The 18,750-nt window shown below is 33.5% G+C and overlaps 1 protein-coding gene across 1 annotated transcript; it reads right to left on the reverse strand.

Annotated features, from left to right (window-relative positions):
* Positions 1–12,605: 12,605 nt before the first annotated feature.
* On the reverse strand, positions 12,606–17,699 carry LOC124356847 (muscle calcium channel subunit alpha-1-like). Its single transcript, XM_046808095.1, is given in 4 exon segments — positions 12,606–15,971; positions 15,974–16,520; positions 16,522–17,213; positions 17,215–17,699. Coding segments are annotated over 4 exon segments (4,509 nt in total). The 5' UTR covers positions 17,584–17,699; the 3' UTR covers positions 12,606–13,070.
* Between the last annotated feature and the right edge of the window lie 1,051 nt (positions 17,700–18,750).

Below are 18,750 nucleotides of genomic sequence, written 5' to 3' on the forward strand. Positions count from 1 at the left end.
ATTTGTACCAATAATGTATTGATACTCTGGTATGATCCTCGTTTACTCCTCGCAAAAACATTTGACTAATTGTCTGGTTAAGCAAAGATGTGAAATACCACTGTCGGTTAATATTTATTTCATAATTTCTGTTTGCAAAATATTAAATGAAAAATTTATTTTTTAAATAGCTTGTGGAAATATCGACTCTGTGAAAACAAATGTAAATTTGAGTAGAAGGACAATTTGTACTTAAATCAGCACCTGCTCATTTCATTTAAAGAACTTATGCACGTGTTCAGAAAAATATAAAACAGTAAGTATGAAATACATTCTACATAGAAACTAGGGTGATGCTCATATTAAATTGATCTGACGATTTAACTGAATAAGTGTTTTTATGACAATAATACGAATTTTATGTACTATGTTTTAAAGTTTAAAATTTGGGAAGTACTTAGGGAAATAATATAATATATACATATATATATATATATATATATATATATATATATATATATATATATATATATATATATATATATATATATATATATATATATATATAATGTATTTATATGTGCACTCAACCGACATTTCAATAACTTACTAGGGCGTATTGTATTGAATTTAAAGGCAATATTTCAAAAATTTTAGATTTTATAACTAGTTGATTTAATTTCTTGATTTTGTTATATCATCATACTTATATAGTTTACGTACTATAATTAATACATTTATGTTCCTTTTAAGGACATTTAACTTTTCAAGGAGGTTATTAGAAACGCCGTAATTCATTTTGAACAACACCGTTACAATCTAGTGATATACTTAATTATTGGCACAAAACTGAGAGAGACTACAAACAGAATTATATTTGGCGAGTTTACTCCTCGATACACTATATTTAGTAGTAATAATATTAATACCTTTGATCTCAGTAACGCATTCAAGGATAGGGATGCCACTATTAAATCTATGATGAAAAGTAATACATTTCCGTGTTGAGGGGTCATTATTGTCTTTACCAAGAACCTATTAATAAGAATATATATAAAATCATTTGAACTCAAATATGTTAACTTAAATCTGTTGTGAAATCCTTCGCTTCATTTGTTTAGGCCTAAAATGAATATCGGAAGAAGAACTGAGGTGTTTCTTTCGGAAAGAACCACAGGTATGGAAGTTTTTTTTCTATGATATTATAAAAAGCAAATACATTCCGGGAAGCCTATGAAAACATATAAATAGAACAGAGTTACGGTAATCATTCGCAAGTACGTGTTGGAGAGTACAGTCCAGAAGCCCACAATCTATTTGTACTGTATACGCACAAAATATAGTTTTCATGAAGTCGAGGAAGTCCTTCTTATGTATGAAAGAAATAAATAGAATGTCAGATACACTAGTTAAAAATAAAGATTAATTTTATAGCAGTCTTTAAATTTATAATAAAATTTAGTTATTAACTTTGTCTTTTACATCTATTACTTCATACTTGGTTAAAGAATATTTGTATTATTACCTTTAACTTTATTATCTGAATATTATCTTACTCTGTGATCAGCAGCGGTTCAAGAAAAGATTAATATAAGAGGTGTTGTTGTTACCATCTAGCTTGCTCTATGCTCCCTCACTATAAATGTAAACAAATTGAAAATAGTTGTTAAATTCTTAAACTAATGGTTGTGCTGTCATAAAGGAAGTTTTACACAGAACATTTGGTACAATTTAAAAAGCTCTTTCAATTAATATTTCGCAACGTTGGAGACCATTTTTGAAAACAGAATAGGCGTAAATATTCATACCAAGTACCCTAAGAATGGATTTCCAAGAGTTTACTATGTCCTTTGTGTGAAAGACAGGGAAAAAGAATTCTGCAATTCATCGATGTGAAAGTTGGTCAAGCGCTAAGTTAGCCAAGGGCTTGACCAATATCGTGTGTCTGTTTGAAGTATGTCAAATCAGGAAAAACATAATCTAAGATTACATTTTTGTTTCATATTTTAACCCTTTCCATAATATTCAATGTGACCTTTACCTAAACGAGTTTGGGTGACGATCAATTTTCTTCTTAGGAAAAGTGTCTTAATACATTTAAACAAAAACTAGGTCCTGTTCTTATTCAGTGCACATTGGCTCTCGGCTCCCAGCACAAGTATTATAGCTAATTAGACGTGAAGCCGGAGTGAGCAATCAGTGTGATATATAAATATTATACAAGTGTTTTTATTTACAGCTGGAAATAAAATATAAATAATAGGTTAAGGAAGGACAGAAAAGCGTGGTGGTTATTTCCCTCTAATACAGTACACTAATCCGCTTCGCAGAACTGCAGTCAGGATCTAAGTCAGTCCCAATTCGATAAAGTACTCCGCGGTTAGGCAACCTACGTCACGTTATTGTGTACGGAGAAAAGAAGATATACACAACCTCTATCAAAGTTTTTATTTCTTTATGCCCAGATGTTCTATTTTTAGGTAGAATCAGATTTAATGATCCTCAGGTAGTCGCCTCTTTTATACATACAGGCTAACGGCAATCCTTCTCAGCTTTAAATAGCTAATTCTGTACAAAACATGAACTTACATGGAATAAGGGTTTTCTATAACAGCTTGTGAACTTTGAACGGTTCACTTGATGTATCTTAGTTATAATTCTTTTTAGATTTGCATAATAGGCTTGAAATATGGTCACTCTTAGATTTGCAATTCATTCCCACGACAATGTAAAAATAAGGCTACAGAATGGTTAATAACATGATATTTACCTATAAAGACACTTATAATTTTAAATTGTGCTATAATAGCTTTAATATAAATTCCGTTCCAATCAAGGCTCACTACCTCCATGTATCTCGCACAGCTCTCAAGTTATTGAATGCAGACTGATTGTGAATGCCCGAGTTAAAGGCTTTGAGAGCGACTAGAAAACATTGTTGAAGTTGTCGAACTAGGTTATAAATTTGGCGTTTGTATGGTTGGTTGGAAATACTTAAATTCTATAGCGGGGCATCAACAACATAAGAAGCGTATTGAAATCATTTAACCTCTACAGAATTACACCTAAAATTTCAAAACTGTCATACATGATTGGCATACTTATTTAAATGCTTAAATAATTGGATTATGAAATTAATTATTTCTTAAAAAAATTCAGAATACATTTTTTTCGTGTGAAATTTTTAACATTTATTTTACACGATGCAATGCACTATAGATAGAAATCAAAGTCTAACTTCACTCATGAATGGTTTTAATAATGTATCGAGAAATGTACTCAACGTCAAACACGGCGAGCGCCTGGCTAACTTTCACATCGATGAAGAGAAGAATCCTTTTTCTCTCTCTTTCACTGTTTGCTACAAAGGAGTTAGTAAACTCTGAAAATACATTTCAAGAGTACTTTTATGTACATCTGCTTTTATAAACTCTGCTAATGAATACACGAATAGCAAATTGACTTGATCTCCGTTTTTCCTGCTTTAAACTCTAAACGATCTGAGAGTTCCCATTAAAGATCCTTGGATATCACATGTTCTTTGGACTCAGTGTTATAACTATTAATGTCAAGAACTTTCTGAAATAAATTATATGTAGCGTAATATTAATTATACGCTTAGGGTTTTATTTTACAATTAGAAAAAGCACTGTAAAATTGTATCAGTTTTAATGTTAAAGCTAAAAGTTTACAAGTGTGGTTGTACGAAACCATGTCCCTAGCCATGAATAGAATTGAATAAATCTCCTCAGCGTACATATATCCAAATATAATCAATTTTATTATGTAATATATTGTTATATCCAAGGAAATATGAATCGCATTTATGGTTTTACATGTTACGTACAAAATAAATGTAAACAGTGATCTTCTACAGAATATACAGAAATTATATATTACTAGATCGTAGCCGATTACTTTATTAACGTAGATTAACTTTGTTATAAGAGAGCTGTGTTAATGGAAATTGGATAACTGTGTATTGTAGATTTATATAATATAAATAAAACTCAAAAAAATGAAAACATAACTATATCTTTGTTATAAATATAAAAATTTGTCGGATAGTAAAGTCAATGCTAAATGAAATTACCATTTAATTTTAACCCTTATTTACTACTTTATACAGTGGATCGGTATACGATGGTATAATCTGTTAACTCCACTTAGATGGAAGAGCCCAAAGTAAACTAATTATTTTGGTTTTCCCCGCGACGTGTTACATTAAATACCTCACATTCACATGACAATTATTAAAATATGGATACCATAATTATTGTACTCCGTTATTTGCCCCCACTATTAACTCCCTAGACTTACAGTTCACTTTTTATTTTATAGTTAGGAAGAATTATACTAATTGTTACCTTTCTTAGGAATTTGTGATCAGAAACTTTACATTTTTGATCCGCTGCATAATAGTTATTCAGGTAAGTTTTTATTTCTAAGTCGGTTTTTAGTTATTTTCATGGAATAATTTAGCTGTCCGCCTTTTTTAAACGGGTAAAAGGATTATGATAATATTTTATTTTCAAAAGTGTCTACCAAAGGTTAATACAATTCGCAAGGTTTGTTCAAAACATATCACTTTTTTGATAAAAAAAATACATACAGATGTACGGAAGGTTATACGACATATCTCCATATTAACTGTTTGCTCACTTTTATGAGTAGAAAAAAAAATCTAAAGAATTGGAACACTTTTACTGAACACCCTGTATGAATTAAGAGCCGAAATATCCGCATATTTGTTGTCACTGTTTACAACTAAATTACTCCCTTGACGGAAGTTCCACGAATATATGGGACACAATTAAATCCTTAGAATTTAATTGAACTTAAAACTTTTCATGTATATCATGGATAGTCAGCAATATATTCATGTTCATCGTGAAAATCAATACTGGGTCATTTGGAAAACTCTCTACTCAAATGACAAAATAAAAAATTATTTTGTAAAATTATGTAATAAGTTTGGTCTACAAGGGATTAAAACCGTATATTATCATAATATACAATCATCACATACTAAAATAAAGTATTCATGAACGTATTAAAGCTACACACGAGAGAACTTCATATTATATAACACAGATTATATACATGTAAGCAATTAATTAAAAGCGCATTTTAAAAGCTAAAATTTTTATTCATTTGAATGGTACCAAACGGTAAAAGCTCTGTGAGATGGGATTAATGTTCCTTTATCAAATTAGCATTAACGTTACAAAGACCCTGGTTAAGGGATTGCCGAGCCAGTTTCTTATTAAGTTGCTTGAATTTTATTTCAAGATTATCGTCTTTGATTATTCAGTTAGTTAGCTAAAGGAAATAAAGAACAGATATTGTTTTACTGAAATTGAGTTTTAATTTCATCTGAATTATATCTTAAAAATAAATCTATAATGCTAACTACCTTCATTTTCTTGTTTTTAATAATTAATTCAAGAGAAAACAATCAAAGAGCTCCTACATCAAGAAACACAATGTATCTACATACGATATCCATCGTCCTGTCGCTGCTGCACATTTAAAAATTAGAATAACAACTACAACAATTTGGTTAGAATAAACTTTTATAGATCTCTATCAAAATACTTACATGATATGTTATGGACTGTCACTTAGTTTGAAAAATTCCCTAGTGAATATTAACTTGAACCTGATGAGATACGTGAATTTGTCGTAATAATAATCGAAAACAATTGGAGAGTCAATATGTAGTTTTTAAACGTTTCCTTAGATTCAAATTAATAACCATTAATAAAAATTACATCAAATATATCATTAACACGTTATTTAATCTTAAAATTTAGCTACTATGATGCGTTCATTTGAAAAACGTAAAATAATTAATATAAATTAAAATTTATTTAATTATTGTTTCGTAGCGTTTACTCAAACGAGATCAATTATACAATACAATTCTATGTCATGATACTGAAAATAGTACAACTGAATATATTTTGTAGACATCAGATGTTCCTGCATTACTTGAAGAACCAATAAAAACATGGTAACTCAAAATCCGCTGAGACGTTCTCTACCAAATTTATTCACAGCAGTGTGTAATGTCTAAGCCAACAATAGACAGTCGGGTGCTCAGTAAGTCAAAGTGTTAATTAGAAGTAAAATTGAAATTAGGTTATTTTTTTCTTTATTTAAAACTAAACATTTTATAAAATCAATATATGTATATAAATATAGGTATTCGTGAGTATATACTTCCTTCTTAATATGTGTTTGGGAATAATATTTTAAATAGTTAAAACCCAGTATACTCAATGTTCAATACTTTCGTGCTTCTCCATTGTCATGAGAGCATTGTAAATGCAAATCGTTTTTAACTTCAATGTTAAATTTGTTGGTAAGATGTATGACTTTATGTATTCGTTTAAACTGTTTTCACCGTTAGGCCAAAGCACCCATGTACGTTGCAACTCATACTATCATATTGTGCTATCTTACTACTGAGGGAGAACATAAGGACATGTTCCAAACTGATGACGATGTCGTGAGGACGACAAGACAGTGGCTAAATACAGGATTCTGCCATTATGAGACCTCCCTTGATATTCTAATTCTATTCCGATGTAAACGTAAATAACATAATAGTCAGATTATATTTTATATCGATTGGATTTGCCGATGTCCGTTACGAACTAATAACGAAAGTGTATAGGATACAGTGTTGTCGTACTAAAAAGAATGGAAGTGGTCTGGTGTATAACAGTTTGTGGCAGCCAATACGTCATTTGCCAGCATTACTTATTGCAGTGATGTCGAGTGAGGTTAATTATTGATTGCACATATATGTTGTTCTCCCTGACTCGTTATGGTTATACATATGATGGGACCTCGGACTCGGAAAAATGTTTCCCTTCTCGAATTGCTAATTTCCTACCGTATATTCTACTCTAGCAGTTTATTTCACACCGTCAATTATTATTTTGTTCGAACGAGTTTTTCTTATCTCTATTCTTGTGGATGTAAATATAGGTTTATTACTTGTACTAAAAATATTTGTATAATTGTATAAACTCAAAGTAACAAAATTATTACTCTGTCATAAACTAAAAATTAGATAAAACTACTAGTAATATTACCACAAACGCTGAAAAACATTTATTTAAATAAATATTAATAAGGAGAAATATAGAAAATAGAACAGTTCCCACCTGTTGCAAAAAAGGAAATCTAGTTGAATAAAATATGTACTACTTGTTTTTTGGAAATTACATTTTTTAAACTATTATTTGTGGATTCACCTAAAGATTAAATCGTTGATTTTGAAAGGCCTCGAAAAAACAAATCAATATTGGAAAACTGTGTGATTATTACTCCAGAGGTGGGTTCATATTTTTAGGTAGATTCTGTTGATTTCTGTTGTTTTAATGTAAATAGTTTACTCATAATATCAGGGCTTCTGGTATTTCTAGGATATGTTATTTACTATATAAGCTTAACACCCATAATCGCAGCTACACTATGTTTTCAAGGATCATAAAAGTTATCATAAATGTCTGAGTTTTCCTATAAAGATATTATTATATAACACTGCAAGGAGAGAAGAATGTCTTTTCCAGTTTAGAAAATTACATAGTTCAATGGTTTAGTTCCTTCTTCTTAGTAAAGCTAATGAGTATAATTCTTAAGGTTTCTTATTATTATTCACAAGGTTATTTCCACATGCTTCTTTTTCAGCTTACCCAATTCTTTGCTCCAATTTGTAAATACTATTAAGGTTAAAACATTAATTACTTTCAATGTAATTCATAAGTAATAATTTCACGAACGTATCATAAGGTATATTATGTGCAATTTGGAGCGGTTACCTGACAAGTTAGGTCTTAGCTGGGATTAATATGCATGCTACAAACAGTTTATACTTATGATTAGTCACTTCTCTAAATATCCTACATTAATGGAAGCGAATATACGTGTTCCGTCACTCGGTAGATAGTATCGAAGTAGGGCTCATCATCTCCTCAGTGGTTTCAAATATGTATTTTTGATCTCTTTGTACACTAGTTTACTTTTTCACATTAATCATAAAGTCCGTAAATTTACAATTAATCCTTATACATAATTTTAAATTTAAATAAATACCAATTATTTGTACACAAAAAATAGCACTATTTGATATATCGATTAAGACAAATACAAACTAGAAAAATAACCTAATAACTTCGCTTAAAATAACATATTTTATCAGAAAAATTTGGATTACAACAGAAGCATCCTCCATCTGCATTATTTTATTAAGTATATTACATAAAAAAGTATTAGCTATATTTAATAAATAAACTAACAAATATTTTATTTTAAAGATATTTTTATTTACTATGATTAATTACAAAAAACTGCGAAAACATGTAAATTTCAGTTTTAACCATTAAGAGTTATCTTTGAAATATTACTCTTTATCTTAACTTGTAGTTACACCATAAAGCAAGGTTAAGATTGCAATGTCAAGCTTGTAATAAAACAAAGAATTGTTATTATTTTATACCAAATTTAAGTAAAATATGTTTTAGTACTGGAAAAATACCAAACGAAATGATAACGAAAATTTGTCTTTAGTTAACGTTTTTACCAATATACAAATATATAAACGATTTAATTCTATTGAGGAGATCAAATATTGAATTTGCAGAATAGCATTTGTGTCTACGTCTAATGAGAAAATTTAATTCAATTTCTTATTTGACAAACTAACTAAACAGTTTTCACAAATCTTAAAAACAATAAAAATATAGTACCTGAGATCCTATATTTGAAGATTTACTTAATTTCACTTGGTACAAGAAAAATGTTTTTAAACGTTGTCTCTAGCAAAAACAAATATAAACAAACGAAGACTTTAATATTTTGCTTTTCAATTTTGAACTTTGGTACACAGCATAAAATAAACGATCCTCTACATAAAATTACAAGACAAATGAAAAATACAATTTCAAAAGATTTATGATATTTAATTTCTGTAACAAGTGTGTTAATTGGTTAAATTTTAATTGTATTTAATGGTGTGCGATTACTAATATAACTTTCCAGTTCATTATCCCCATCCAGAACAACCGCGCGTATGGCGTTGGTTGTTCGTTTGTGTGATACAACCAATGTGTGATTTTCTTTTAGTAACCCTTTCAGACGAGTTTTTTATTCAACACACATTTTAAGGTTTTAGATATCCATGGATCCGGAGATACAATTTAAAGCCGACCGAAGAAAGATATACACTTATGTATATCCTTCTTCCTTCTATGAGGTTTGGAAGATGAGTAAACCTAATTACAAGAAAGAGAATATAAAGAAATTATTTGCCAACGCTAGCATTTAAACCGCAAGTCCGAAAAACTTAGTTCCTAACTGATAAGTAAACAGAAACTTGTTCTTAATATTCCATAATTGACCTTTGTATAATTACAAGACACCGCTGCAAGATGAGAAGTAAAATGTCCCCTATTCTCTATAATACACCGAAGTAGACTTTACGATAACTTAACAATACTTAGATATATTGTCTTCAATGGTTATAACTTGTCCTAAAAAAATCAAGCCGACACAATTTTCAACTTATAACATAACAAAATTATTATTTATATGTATTTAATGCTAAACATTAAAATCATATAAATAATAATTTCATCCCACATATGTAAACTTCAAGTTTCGTAAGATGACTCATTTAAAAATATTATTGATTTAAAGCATCAGTTTGTTTTCTAAAATGTATGTGGATTAATTAAGGAACCCCTTATACTATTAGGATGTTCAATTAATTGAAACCATACTTTCAGTAAAAAATGCAATTCCATGTTTATACGTCGAACTAAACAAAGAAAAAACATGTCCAACACTGTTCTTACGAAGAAAACTTCAGGTTCTTTATATCGAAAATAATTGTATGTATTTTCCTCAAACATAATATAAATCCAATAATAATTCAACCACATCGTTGTATTGTATCCTGTATCATGTCACATAGTATGTGAGGCGTAAGTGCTATGATACTGCTAACCTTATAAGCCTCTCTCACACCATAAAGTAATACTGCCATAACTATAAACAGCGTGCCTTATCTGTCAGCACAGACACTATAACTGTCATCTCCTGTGCAATAAATAAACACATATTGTGCCCTGCACCGTGAACTGTGTGAATAGTTTATCTTCCCTTCCCTTCCTATTATACTTCCTTGAAAAATTTGTCATTTTACAAATGAAAACTAGAATAGTCAAAACAATAATCAGAATATGAAAGTAATACAATCCATTGCATCTTTTAAAAATATATTCCTAATAATCTATGGACTAAGGTCCTTTCATAAATATTTTAACGTATACAATATTCATTTTATAATGACATATAATAGACTAAGACGGTATATAATAATAGACTAAATAATTAGTTTTACTATAGTAGATATTACAATCCAAAATAAATGCATTAAATATTAATCACTACAACATTCTTTTGTTAAAATTACAAGTTTTATCTACTCATATATCAATTTTAAATTTTAATGAAAACATTATAGAGGAAAATACCTTCAGGGTCCAACTGATTTCCTTTATAATCCATTTAAAAAGTTGATTTTAATTATTTTAACTATTGAAGATCATCAAGATTTTCAAGATGAAACCGCACTAAAATATTATTATCACAATTAAAATCTTGAAAAAAAACTCGGCTTCGGTATGAAGCACTATGGTGCTCAAAACTGGCAGGACCTAATGCACTTCCACAGGTGTGTGAGGGGAAGCTGTATCGTAATTGAATGAAGCTTAAACAATCATCAGTCTGGCCAATCAGCATTCAATATTCTTGTACAGGCTACCTATATTTTAATAAAGTGATGACATAATCTTTCTTGAAGCTATCTGTTTCATTAATTATTTATAAGTTTCCTCATACTACTTTAGGTTTTCATTTAATACTAAAAATGAATCACTATCTTGAAATAGAGAAATTCGTAAGATTACACATAAGTTATATACAGTTTGGTGATTCTGGGACTGATGAAGTTTATATTTACAAATCTTAAACATTCTAGTGGTTAAGTTGTCAAGTTAACACGCCTTCTTGGAAAGGTGTTGGCTAAACCTTTATTTTTAAGTGTAAGTAGCACTTACACGCAGTTTATTTATTTCTTCCAACGGTACATAACCATTTAGCCTATGACTAAAAAAAAGAAAAAATGACGTAAATCTAGGTATAAGAACAACTTAAAACTATGTTTACATACAACATGCAATCAAAATCTTCCAGTTTACCAAGACAATCTTAACAAAACTACATTGCAATTGTAACAATGCAAATGGTGTTAACAGAAACAATCGAATATCAAAATGCATAAAATCAACAAAACAGTGAGATAACAATACAATAACAACATAACAAAGACTATTAACAAAATAAATACATCACAGTTACATCACAACAAAGCTACTGAGTAGTAGGACCTATAATTAGTTAAAAATTTGCTTGATTTTTTTTAAATGCGAACCCCAGTAAGAAATCCACCTGCCCGGACCACACACCATCATGCCTCAAAATCCTTCCAACGCCACTGTTGCATGCGTAGTTCGTGGGCAGGAATTTGCGGCAGAAGACAGTCTGTGATCTCGTTCCGCTAAGGACGCTCAAGTCAACCATTTCCAGGAGGCAGGGCAGTCCGTTGATCAGCTTGAACAGGAAGAGAAGATCGAAGATGATGCGCCGATGGTACAGTGACTGCAGATGAAAACCTACCGTTTCACACGCAAATCCGTGGTTTTATTTTTGAAATCACTTAAGATGTAATAAATGTGATTGTGTCCTATGATGTTTTCAGTAAGCATAAATCCTATGATATATGATACGGAAGTAGGCATATATCAGGTACAAATTTTTAGTTAAATCCAATTCAATTAAAAAAACCTAAATTATAACAAACTAAGTATACACGCAATTCAAGATTATTTATTATTCTGATATCTATTACCAAATTAACTACCTGATGGACATTAGGTTATTTACATTTAAGTTATAAAACCTTTATTTTTTAATATTTTCGATTGATGGCAATATTTGTTTCTTTTATTGTATAAGTCCTTATGTAGTTATGGTTAATTACCTACTTCATGCAGAATTCACGAAAACGCTTCTGCGTTAAAATTAGGCTACTTGCTTCAGCCTACAGTTTAGAATGATCACATACACATGTGGCGTTTGCCACTTTATTTTGTTGGCTGTTGGACGGGCCGGGAGCTGTTTCCCTACAGCTGGTCGAGTCGTCTGTTTTTTCCAGATGGTTTATCTCTATTTCTAGATGTTTCTGTGGAATTCTGCCAGTTTGCTTGGTTCTAGTTTTTCAGGTTTCTAGATATCTGGAATTAGGTTTCTTGCTCTCTTCTCTTCTGGCTTCCGTAGGGCGAGGACATCTTAGAGTTTCTGTGGTCGGAGTTTTATGATCAAAGCTGGCTGCCCGCTCCCTCGACGAACCGGCACGGTGTTTTGGTGTTAAAATCGTGGGCCCTACCTTCCAATCAACGTTTCACGACCTCCTTTAATATTTAGGACCCAGTCGTTCCAAATTCAGTGTACAATTTCGTCGCAAATTGGTAGCAGAGCGTGGTTCATGCCATCTGTGACAGCTCTCTGGAGAGAGTTGTAAGGCAAGTAGTTTATTGAGTTTGTTGGTGACACCTTGATATTAGTGGCATTGGTTTTCAGAGATTTAGCTCGATGGAAGCTCCCACTACCACGTCTCACTGAGGACCAAACACTCCCAAACAAAGAGTGATTTCGTCTGTGCATGGGTTCTGGGTTGTCATCAATGAGCTCTTCCAAGTTGCCTGAAATCGCTCGTTTCAGTTCTGGGCCTGCATCGTGCAATGTCCGTAAACCAGCCTGTAAAGTAACTGTATTGTGTGACTCCTTGTCTCCATCTTTAAGTTCCTGTTCTTTTCTTTTCTTAAATCGCCTGAAATAATCTTGAATAAGGAATGTGGCATAAAACTTTCCAACAGTAACTTCATCGTCAACGCCAGGAGGAGGGACTACTTGATCCAGGAGCTTAGGACTGGTTCTTTTCCAAATCTTCTTTATCACTGCACGAAGTTCCTCATTCGCATCATCAATGTTGCCTTCTGTTTTATATGGAGAGATGTGCGTACCACAGCAAAGAGAGTAGCATTGAACAGCACTGTGCAATCGCTGTTTAGAGGCATATTCGTTGACACTAACCGCTTGCAAGCCACTCGATGAGGGCAAAGTTTTCTAAAACCAAGAGGTGGTGAAATCTTCCGCAACAGTGTAACAACATCTAGATGTTTGATTCTGCCTTTGGCATCTGGGTCATATTCACTCCACAACCGAATAAATTCATCCAAATGATGAGGACCCAAGACTGGCCAATCACGTGTTAAATAGTCAAAGTTGTCCATAATAACAGCAACAAACAAATTAATTATCAAAAAAGAACAGAGTACATAAAATGAAATGAAGTAAGGAAAGGCTATATCAGATCCACATCCTTCCTTGTTATCCCCTTCCCCTGTCTCCTCATCGCACAACACAATGTTGGGGCGGTGGGAGCAGTCCAGCATAATTTCTTGCCAAGCTTCACCTGTAGCTGACCGGAACAAGACCAAAACGGCTTGAGGGAATGTATAGAAGTGATTGTTCCTGTGGATGTGCGATTCCTCTGCTGAAGAACCTAGTCTAATCCTCCCAAAAACCTGCATTCCAATGACAGCATAGATGAAGAAACGCATGATGATAAGCAGAGCTACATAAGGCAGAGTTTGAAAACTCTTTTTGAATGTCCACAGCAACGTTTGGATACCCTCTCCTCGACTGAGAAGCTTCACCAGACGTATCACACGAAACAGCCGAAAGAAGTTTACTGATATTAGACTGGAACCTGGGTTTAGTCTGTCGTATACTATGTCAATGAAACTGCCCAGCACTATGATGAAATCAAACACATTCCAAGGATCACCAAAATAGTTCCTAAATCTAAATGCAGCTACTTTGAACATGAACTCTGCAGCAAAAACAACACTGAAGACAATGTTGAGTATGTCAAGAGTTTTGGTATAGAATTCTGGTTGTTCATTGAATTTCATGGCAAGAGTGATTGTATTGATCATGATCAAGACGAAGATTGTGTACTCAAATGGCTGTGATGTCACAAACCACCACACTTTGTACTGGAACCAGTGTTTAGGAATATATCTTCGCACAGGCTTTGCTTTGAGGGCGAACTCAATACAGTTCCTCTGATTCTTATCAAGTTCACAGTTTTTGTACTCCTGGTCACCTGCACTTTGAAATGTAACAATAACGAAACCAACGAAAATATTGACCATGAAGAAAGCAATTATAATGATGTAGATAATGTAGTAAGCTGCTACAATCTGTCGAAAGTTGTGAATGGGTCCTCTGTTCTCTGCATTTGAATCGATAGAAACATAAAAAAGCCCAGGCCAGCCTTCAAATGTAGAAACTGTGAATAAATTGAGCATTGCTTCCGCCACATCATCAAAGTGAAATCTGTTTCGTTCCCATTCTCTTTTTTCTATTGATGGTTTATTCATGTCTCCACCGGCAAAAGTGAGAAAATGGCCTCGGCATTCTTCTTTGGACATCTTTGATCCATCATTACATTTATAGAACTTCCCCTTCAATCCTTTTGCTCTATTTATGGCTCTCAGAGGCCTAAGAACTCTCAAAACCCTGAGAATCTTGACAACTGAGATAGCTCCTGACTTCCAATATATAGAGACCAAAGAGACGCACACAACTAGGAGATCGAGCAGGTTAAATGCAGATCGACAAAATGCTCCATCGTGAATCACGAAACCATAGGAGATCATTTTAAAAAATATTTCAATGGTAAAAACTGAAGTGAAGGAATAATCACAATAGTTCAGTATCTGATTGCGCTGAGAATCTTGATGTATTGGATCTTCTGCTGCTAGAAGGGCTGAGGAGACCATAATACAAACTAGGATTACATTTCCAAAGTGGCTGTGATTGCAAAACCAGTGGCAGAAAACTCTGAACCTGTTTGTATGGCTAAATACAAAAAAGGAGCTTGCTTCAGGGAGGGGTTTTTTCTCAGTTTTCTGGCTGGTGTCCGAAACACGCCTTGGCAAAGCAGACCTTTTCCTCTGGTTGTCCTCTCCATTTTTTGACTCACCGGGTTCGCGTGTTACCACTTGATTATCATTTTGTTCCTCGTAATAGTCCTCACTATCTCCCACCTCCAAACAGACTTTAGTGTGACTTCTTGTGTCTTCATCCTTGACAGACATTTCTTCATTTTCCTCATCAATATTCCCGTCATAATCTCTTTGATCATCATCCATGTGCTCTTCACCTTCTAGTTGAGAAGTATTTTCTCCACATTCTCCCATTTGATCCATTTCTGCTTGCTTTTCTGCCTCTTCATCAGCTTCTTTTTCGATTGCAGTAAGGGACTCTGCATCAGCCAAGTTGTCTACAGCAATGGCCAAGAAGACATTTAGCAGGATATAGTTACCACAGATGAAAAGGATGAAGAAATAATTGCAAGCTAGAATCCCAAAACCTCCCACTCTATGGTACACTTGAATCCCATCATACATCACTGCATTCCAGTCTTCACATGTAAGTATCAGGAACACTGTGAGCAGACTCTGCCAGAAGCTATCAAAGTTTTGCCGAGGTTTGTCTTCCACTGCTTTCTCAAAGTTGAACTTCCCACCAAATACTTGCATTCCAAGTAAAGCAAAGATGACAATAAACAGAAAGAGCAAGAGCAGCAGGGATGCAATAGATTGTATTGAGTTCAGCAATGATGCGACCAAGTTTGATAAAGATCGCCAGTATTTGGTAACTTTAAAAACCCTGAGCAATCTGACACAACGCAAAACAGAAACACCTAATGGTGGCATCCAGTGTGTTCTTGTTAAAATCATTTCTGATATGCTTCCAATAACAACAAAACAATCAAAACTATAATGAATAATGAAACAAAATATCCCTGAAAACCTAAACTGTACATTTTTAAAAGCATCTCAAGAGTGAAGAGAGCTATGAAGAACATATTTGTGGCATCTTGAAAATAATCTAACCAATTTGGTTGTCCGTAATGTTCAGTTGCAAGTACTCCTGTGTTGAGAAAAACTAAAATGATGATGAGCCAGTAAAATGCCTGAGATTTGACTACCTTTCTGCAAGCACGCCGCATCCTCCTGTTGACCCTATCAAAATCTTTTTTCTTTCTTCTGAACCACGATTCCTGGATTTCTCCCTCGTCTCCTTCTAACCTATCAGCAGATTCCGTTTCACGGTCGTTTTTGTTTTTTCCATTCTGATTGTTGCCTTGGTCCTCTCCCTCTGGTTCTATGTCTTCCGCTTGTGTTATCCAGTCTAGATACCCCCTCAGATCCTCTTCTATTTGTTGCTTTTCTCTTAACTTATGAAAATCACCTCTCGCTTTAGCTTTTTCTCTTTCTTTGGAAAACTCTCCACTGAGGACACCAAGAATTATTTTCATCACAAAAAAAACCAAGTATGACCATAGAAATGAAATAAATCCATTGCCATGTATTTCCAAGTGCATCCTCTATACTGTATAAAACATCAGTCCATCCTTCTAGAGTGATACATTGGAAAACAGTTAACATGGCGAGACCAAAGTTATCAAAATTTGTTATGCCATGGTTTGGTCCTTCCCAGCCTTCACGACAGATCATATCACTGCCGTAGACAGAGCACTGGAAGCCTGCAGATCCAGGATCTGCACAGGGATGTGGCTTGTCCATCAGCTGGCCTGTAGTCTTATTGTAGCATGATTTGTGCAGAGTAAGACACATCTCCGAGAACATCTCCAAACCAATAATCGCGTAAATAATAATGACAAAGATAACTAGAAGAGCAATATGTAACAAAGGCACCATGGCACGAAGGATAGAGTTTAGCACAATTTGCAAACTTGGGACCCCAGAAACGAGCCGTAGAGGTCGCAATACCCTTAAGGCTCTCAACGCCTTCACATCGAATCCCTCCTTCAAAAAATGTAGTAATGTGCTTAACATACCTATTACTACTATTGTAAAATCTAGTATGTTCCAGCCGTTTCGCAAATATGCACCAGAATTAGCAATAAATCCATATGCGATTATCTTCATTACGCATTCTACTGTAAATATCACAAAAAAAAATTATTCAATCTTTTCCAAATAAGCGTTTGTGATGTGTGGAATCACTGTTGGGGTAAGGGGTGAAAACTGCGAGTGCCACGCAATTAGCGAAAATTGTGAATAGAATTAACCATTCGAAGGGTTTCCATTCGACGACATCTATGCACAACGTCCGCAAAGGATTTTTTAATGTGAAGAAAAATAGCGCCCGTTGCGGACGTTCTGGTGCTGGTTTCACCCCTCTCCGCACCGGCCGCTTGGGCGTCTGCTTGTTGGCATTGTTGTTATTGTTGTTGTTATTGTTGGTGGCACTCATGGCTGTGGCGCTTAGAGCAGTTTGCCAAGCGCTGGACAGGGGCTTACCGGTCTGAGGCAACTCATAGTGTATTCCTGAAGTAGCAACTGGGGAGCGGGGGGCGGCGTCCATAGCGTCGGGGACCTAGAGGACCACTGCAGTGGAGAGCTTGCCATGAAGAAGTAGACACACCCACTTACACCGGCAACGACCGGCTACACGCCGACATGTGCGGCACGACAGTTCATGGCTCACTCACTTCTATGTTCCGGCGCCCGTCTGGCATGTCTATGATTTGATACGGGTGATAAGTCATGTCAGCATCTCCATTGGAAACTGTTAGATGCCGTAATGGAATCATAGACTCATCTTCTGCTGTTTGGCCGATGTCCGGCATTGACTTTTCACCAGGGACAGCAGGTTTGACCACGCTAGCCACGTACAGTGTAGAGGGCCCTATAGACCTCGCAGCCTCCCTGACTAGACGTATTGGATGTTAATAACCAACTTTAGGATGTGTACTAATATTTCAAGTCGATACACTCATATTTTGCAATTTGAGTAATTAAAATGTCTTTAGGTAAATAATAGTCGATTACTAAATCCAAGTAGTCTTCACTTGGCCAGTGTCTGTCGATTTACAAAAAGAGGGTTAAATCAAATCAAATCAAACAGTTTTATTGTCGTATGGCAGTTACATGCAGTGAAAAAGTTAAATGCCTTGTCAAAGAACTATTAATAAGTATCAATAACATATATTAAAATAAGTTTAAGATGAGGCAATTATTACATAACATAGCAGATATGAGATCCTTGTGGTTTTGTAGACTAGCTTGGTTAAAACATTAACTTTAAAACTTACATAAATATACCTAATATTATAAAATAATCAATATAAAAATAATTAATATAAAACAGTATCAAGAGCAATATTAATGACAGTATTTCCCAATCAAATAAATGTTAAACAAAATATAAATAACAGCAATAAAAATAATTTATAACGAATAAATTAATATTAAAAGAGGCTAATGAATAAATATGGCTCATAGATAACAATGCTGGCTGGCATGAACCTAGCAAAGTAACAAGAAGATAAATTTTAGTGAAATAACAAAACAATAACAAACTATTAAAATTAAAGGGATATATATTGACATGTCAGGAAGTCAGTCAAAGAATAAAATAGGTTCCTTAAGATCCAGGCAATTAAATTATTTTTAAATGTCTGCATGTTATACTTATTAATTAGTTTACTAAACTCATTTTAAACTCTCTTTGACATCACCTTATTACTCA

This window comes from Homalodisca vitripennis, chromosome 3, assembly GCF_021130785.1.
Source record: "Homalodisca vitripennis isolate AUS2020 chromosome 3, UT_GWSS_2.1, whole genome shotgun sequence".
Classification (NCBI taxonomy): domain Eukaryota; kingdom Metazoa; phylum Arthropoda; class Insecta; order Hemiptera; family Cicadellidae; genus Homalodisca; species Homalodisca vitripennis.